At 41.0% G+C, this 7,012-nt stretch overlaps 1 protein-coding gene across 1 annotated transcript in view; it reads left to right on the forward strand.

The window, feature by feature from the left end:
* LOC139685799 (uncharacterized) overlaps window positions 1-6,484 on the forward strand; it is a 76,197-nt gene extending 69,713 nt beyond the window's left edge. The window contains exons 3-4 of the mRNA XM_071582917.1: window positions 791-2,440; window positions 6,285-6,484. Coding sequence (XP_071439018.1) covers window positions 791-2,440; window positions 6,285-6,484 — 1,850 coding nt within the window. The remainder of the gene's footprint in view (window positions 1-790; window positions 2,441-6,284) is intronic.
* The last annotated feature ends 528 nt before the right edge of the window (window positions 6,485-7,012 follow it).

Here is a 7,012-nt window from a genome sequence, read left to right on the forward strand (position 1 = left end):
TTCTTGTAAAACTGATGGTTGGTACCTGATGAATCACGTTGACGAAGTCTATCCATATCCGGCGCAGCCTTTTGGATTTGAAAAATTAATAAATTGCATTAGGTTAAACTTATGGACTTCAGTGAATAAAAAGTAATTTCTGATGGCGTAGCTGGTAAAATGAAATCAGAATCGTTAATTGAAATCAATTTTAATGAATGCACTTCAATTTTTGACTAAAATTTAAACCTCTCCGTATAGATCCCGGGTAGCAGGAACCCTTTATTACAGTCTATAATCCCCACGAATATTTTTTTACGAAATATCCCATCGAAGTCACAACAAATTTTTTGCCCTGGGAAATAAAATTCCAGGAGTTTTACAACTGTGCCATTGAATGATTTTCTAAATCGCAATTAATAATTCCATCAGGAGTTGTCCATATTTTAATTAACAGTAATATCTTTTGGAAGTGATCTTCTTATCTTTAATTTATAAGAAATAGTAGGGAAAGTGAAAAGTAAAATGTTTTATAAATCTACAAGAGATGTTTTGAAACACAATATTGCAAAATTTAAGTTCCAACTCGATTAAATTTTGCAGAACTTTGAAGGAATGATTGCAAAAACAAGTATTTAGATGGAAAATTACAATGCAGGTACCTATTTAAAGTTATATTGTCTCCATATAAATACTCCTAGATTAGCAAAATTGTTTTCAACGCTGGCTCGCGAGTGATTGGAAAAGCATGATTAAATTAGATGTTTAAAAGCCTTCAAATTCGTTAAAAAGTTATATATCTCTTTTACAGAATCTCCTGCAGCCAAGACAGCAGAGGATATACCTACACGAAGGACCATGTCCTTCAAACCCCCTTCATTCATCTCGAATACAGCGAAGTCGCTGCGCGATAAGCTCGCGGGGACAAGGACTACACTCTCCGAAGGTGGGGACGACGCACCGTCTCTATCATTTAATGACCTAATGAACGTAACACCTGAACGTTTAGACGACTTGCCGCCAGCGTCGGAATCTCCACTCCAGAGCTGGGGATCCGAAGAATCCATGGACGAACTCTCGATATGCCAGGCGCTTGATTTTCCGTGCCCAATTGAAGCCAAGTTGGAGATCGCAAGGTCTCTGAAGGAGACTGCCCGGCGGAGGAGAGCCGAGGTCGAGGAGGAACTCAGATCTTGGACAACCCCAACTCCAACCATACCGCAACCGACCGTGCGGAACCAGAAGTCCCGCTCCCTCGACTCGCTTGATGCCAAGACGGACGAGTCCTTAGAGAGCATGGCCGCCTCGATGGACACGAGGGTCCCATCACCTCCCATCATGGACTCACTGAGCCCGCTCTCCTCGCCTCCACCGCGGCCGCCGCCGCCTGACAATTCCATTAATAACTCCGCTGCCACCGTGAGCCACTCCCCGGCCTCCACGCCCATCCCGGAACCCCGGGCCTCCGCTCCCATCAAGGGACCCCGGGCCTCTACCCCCATCATGGAACCCCAGGCCACCACGTCCACTCCGATGGATTATTCCTTCCCGTCGAAGAAACCAGAATCCATTGCACGTCCATGCTCCCTAACCTCCACCGTCATGCCCGAGGAGAAGACCCACAAGACTGAAACTGTCAGCCAGAATAAGAAGGCATCACCGAAAAAGGCCGTGTGGAGCGTCTCAGGAAAGAAGCAGAGGACGCCTAGGTTCAAGAGGAAGGGCAAGGTTGGTGGGAGAAAGAAGCGTAATGGAGGTGGTAAAAAGACACGGGACAATGGCTCTTCGTCCACGGAGTCATCCAGCACAGACAGGGAGACGCAGACCGATGACATAGAAATGGAAGTCCTGACAGCACAGAGAGTACTCGCCAAAATGGCCATCACTGTCCCCATGCCCGAGGCCCAACCAAAGCCACGGTCGCCGGATGCCATTGAAACTTTGCCAACAGCTACCCTGGCGAGGGACGACAGCATCGACCAGTTTGACAAGGACACATTCCAGGAGATGTCACCGACCCGTTTCCCTTGCTGCGACGTCGGAAAGGTGACCCGCCGGGCTAACCTCAGGCACCAGTGCTCCATGGATGAGACCCGTAGCGAATTCTATCACGCCAGAGAGCAGGAACTGGATCGAGAGGCGGAGTGCGCCGGCCGGGGCCAGAAGGCTCGGGACTCGGGCGGCAGCCGTGACGCGATGCGGGAACGGGAGAAGGCGACCCGGAACGAGCCCCGACCCCCAGAAGAGCCTAGAAAGGTGGAGCAGAAACCGAGCGAGAAGCGTCGCCTCTTTTTCCTCCGCAAGCAAACCAACTCGGCACCAGACTCGATGGAGGACCACTCCACCAGCGCTAAGCCAAGAGAGCATCACTCCGTGAGCTTCTGCCTGGGGAGCAGACGCGGGAAAGGGTCGGATGCAGGCGGGTCCGGTAGTCGTGCTGCCCCGATGCCGCCGACGATACGTAAGTGTTAAATTCCGTGCATGCCATGACTCGCCCGCGAGGCGATCTCGTGAAGATGATCCGTCAGGAGTTTTAAGTCTCTTTATCCTGTTTATTATTCAACATCTTCAGGTACGCGCTGACAGCTCTCCGGTAGCATATTGTAGTGACTGAAGTAAATACCGTTGATACTGATTTAGAAGGTATTTAACAGACTGAATTTTGAATTGTGTGTTTACTATTAAGTTTAGTTTAAAGGAAATTATGTTCTCAAAAAGTAACGGCTATGGTTTCTGTTACTTTGATTTGTGGTTCAATCTGGAAAAAATTATTAACAACGATAAATAACTTGAGCTTCAGGAGTGAATAAATTCCCTAAAATCTTTTTATGATTTTCACCCAGCGTGAATTCTCCTTTGCACTGTTTATTCCCAGCGTAGGACTCCAGGCTAAATGGTAGCACTATATTTTATCGTGGTAAAATGTTTTTAACTAATCGGGGTACCAAGTTTCGCCATCGATACCAGAAATGAATCTTTTCTTAATATGATCTCCTGAAAAGGTCTCGCACTATAAACGGGATCTCTTACTAGGGGAGAATAACATTCCATAGCTTTTAAGTGAAATAATTGCCAGAGTAAATTCAACAAAAATTCACTTTTTTTAGTTATTTCCTTGGCTTAAAATGAGCGAAAAGGCATATTCATTGTACTATATCGAAAGCAACCACTTCTAACTTAACTATGCATAGTTTGCAAAATAAATATCCGTATAAACATATTTGGCCAAAATATTACCAAAGGGCATATAATGTAACGGTTTTCTTATTCCATTCTTCATATTGTTTCAAAAAACTATTTGAGTTGCTAAAGTGATAATCTTCCTTATACATTTCTGTGTATATCGTTCTGTCGCCTAAAATATCTTAATTTTTCTTGCTTTATGTTACTTACAATATAACTTTAATTAATCATGAATATCAGGGAACTTACAAGCTAAGTTATACCTCACATAGGGACCCTCCAAGTTACACTAACCCCTGCAAATGAGGAATAAATTACTATTACTTTATTCATGAGCCCTAATCTTTTATCCAATTTATTTCATCCTTAGTTAATCTGGCGGACTCGTGTTGACAGTGTTTGCCGATTCGCTTATCTCTGTTACTTATTTTAGTACACCTTATGCAAAACGTATAAGTGTCGCACGACTGTTATTTTCATCGATCCAAGTTGATTATTAATTCTTGAATTGTTGCCATGGGATACCTTTCCCATCACAAAAATGACATCGATATACATTCCTATATTTTATAGAATCAAATATCCCTTTAAATGACTTATTAATATTGAAATGCTTCGTAGCACTTTTTAACATGGACGTGATATTTGCTCTTTCTAATTCTTAAATAATGTTTCAATAATGGAACGCATTTCCCATCACAGAACCGACGTCGATATAAATTCTTATATTTTACAGAATCAAATATCCCTTTAAATTACTAATTTACATTAATCTTGTTAATAGCACTTTTTAAAATGAACGTAACTATCTCAATCATTATCTGCAACGTTAGTGTGTTGGTCGGCAACACCTGTTATAGTACTGTGAAAATTTTCTTGAATAAAATGATTTATTTTTGCACCGAGAGGATGAAATGTTAGTTCATCAGAGTAAAGTGTTTCTTAAAGGGAACGATTATTATTATTCAAAACATTTAATATCGATAAGGACTATCGAAAACATATCATTTCCTCACATAGTTTTTAAATTCTATCAAAAACTTCTCTGCATATTATACGTTATATGTTTGTCATTATGGCATTGTAGCTTTAAGCACACTCATATATCACATACCACCAGCCTTTTAATAAACCTACTTTTTGGAGTTAGTAATAGACGGAAAACCCCCTGACGAAAATAACATTTTAACTGATTGTCAACATTTCTAAAGCGTTTATGAAATGCGCTTTTTTGGTGAAAAACTGTACGTATTTGTTCCCTTTAAATTTCAAAAGGAAATCATACTTTTGATTCATAACCTCATCGAAAACTTGAGAATTGACACGTTCGAATGCAATTATGCGGATGGATAGGATTGCTTCACACAATATACCGTCCCCTCCTCTTCATCCCCTTTTTTTCGAGCGAGTGTTGCCTATCTAAGCTAGAGGCAAGTCGGCCACATGGACGCCTCGAGACTGACAGTAGGAGGCATGGAAAACAAGTATCACAAGCAACTCAAGCTTATAAGAATGCTTGAAAGAAGAAGGAATTTAATGAGTGCGGGGAATTTTGTGAGGGCGAGATACGACAATATTCTATTCTGATGCCAATCGTGTTCCAAATGATCGCATTAGTGATATTCAATATTATTATTTATTATCATTATTATTATTAAAATCCACATGTATGCCACCTGACACTGTCTATCAGCACAAGTCCCAAGTAATCACAGAAGATAATAGGTAAAATCAGTCATTAAACAAAAGTACACTTAAAGGGAGCTTCAAAACACACATCTCTTTCACAAAACAAATAATCCCCATCCCATTAACATCAATCAATCAGCAAGAAAAAAAGATAAATTAAAAAAAACTAAGCTGTGTCATATAATTTTACACCACACATCAATCAAATTATTACATATATTCCTTGCATCTTTTCTTAAAAGTATGCACTCTGTTAGGAAACATAACATTCTAATAGAAACCTCAACAAAGGGTGGGTAAATCAAACCCGTATTGGAAGTAAAGTTGGCGGTAATTCACTGTAACATGTGCGACGGACGTATAAGTTTTCATATTTCTCCAGGAGAAATACCAAAACAGAGTAACAGTGCATTAATGAAAACGGATGAGGTCCTACATCTTAAGTGAGGAAATCCTTCATAATCCAGTAAATTAGGACTAATTCATTAACTTCAACTTGGCTCGGTCTTCTATTGACTCTTGCCTTTGAAGGTAATTAAATTACGGTATATCTAAGAATTAACCGTCATGTATTGTGTTCTCCAAATAGATCAAGCGTTCTCATGTAATATTTACATATAAATATTTTCAGATTTAAAATATAAGTAAACGTTATCCCCCAGGGTGCGCGCGTGGATATTTCGATTATGTGCGATTCAATAATGAGAGCAAACACGTGGGTAGAAGTTTAGAATGTGCATCAACAAGAAGAGAACTAAAATGCTTGTGTGTTGAAGAAAGAAACTGAATGCGGGTACCACAATGCGAGGCGTGAAACTAGAGCAAGTGGAATCCTTCATCTACCTGGATAGCTGCAGAACTTGGGATGGAAGATGTTCGACCAGCATCAAAAAGAATACAGAGTCTTTTCCAAAGATAAGTACAATGATTCTGATCGTCTTTTTCGTCACGAAAGGGATTTTCCACTAAGATTTTATGCCTCCGGAATAGAGATTTAACAGTAAGTCTTACGTGGAAGTCCTCGAAAGTCTTCGGGAAAAAGTAAAACGCTGTAGGAAGATCTTTGCACACTGCAGGCTGCACCACGACAACGCCCCGTCCCACACTGTCTTCCTCGTTACCGAGTACCTGATCAAGCACAACCTGGCAACGCTGCCACAGCCGCCCTACATCCCCGATGTGGCGCGGCCGCACTTATTTTTATTTTCAAGAATAAAAAGGAGCATGAAAGGCAACAATTTTGGAACGGTGGATAACATCAAAAAGGCCATGACGAGGGGCCTGAACGAGGTTCCCGCCGACGTCTATCCGGAAGCGTACAGCAGCAACAGGCAGAGGCCCTCGAATTGTTGTGTCGATGCAAAAGGGTACTAATTTGAATAATTTTAGTAATATGAACTTTGAAACTGCAATACATTTGTTTTCCCATGAAGAAGAGGTAACTTCTAAACTCAAAGAACCTGAGGTTGCAAACAAGGAAGCAGTCCGCCAAAACGTTCATATGGAACGTGGTACTCCACGGATCAGAGACATGAAACGCTGGGAAAGGGGACAAGAGAAGAATAAGAAGCCTCTGAAACGTAGTGCTGAAGGAGAAGACCGAGGTCTCATTTTAGGGAACGGGGAAGTATAAGGACCATCTGAAAAGGAAAGGAACGCTTGGAGAACTCTTCGGCAAAGAAGAACTAGATGAATTGGACATTTTGGCGCATAATGGATTAATCCTAAACATAATAGAAGGGAAAATAGAAAGGAAGATCCCGCGAGGAAGACAAAGAGGAAAGTACATAAGACAATTGAAGAAAGACGTAAAACAGAGGATTTATCAGGTGGTGAGGGAATTCACACCGAAAAGAGAATAATGAAGGGTTGCAGAAAACCAATCTTAGGATTGAAGCACTTGTGATGTTGATGAACGTTTAGTGACATTTCGAACCTTGGGTAATTATGCAAATGTTAAACTGATTTTGATTATTTTTGTAGGTGTTTAATAACCAAAATGCTAGAGGAATTAGTCATAAAAACACTCTGAAAAATCTTCAAACTATTTAGACCTTTACCAGAAGGTATTGTCTGATAGACTTGTGTTCTACAATATTTCATGAGCCGTGGATTAATATAATGAAAATGCAAAGGTAGATAGATGTATGTTACAATAGCG

The sequence above is a fragment of the Hetaerina americana genome, unplaced genomic scaffold (assembly GCF_022747635.1).
Source record: "Hetaerina americana unplaced genomic scaffold, ioHetAmer1.1.p SCAF_12, whole genome shotgun sequence".
NCBI classification, from domain to species: Eukaryota; Metazoa; Arthropoda; class Insecta; order Odonata; family Calopterygidae; genus Hetaerina; species Hetaerina americana.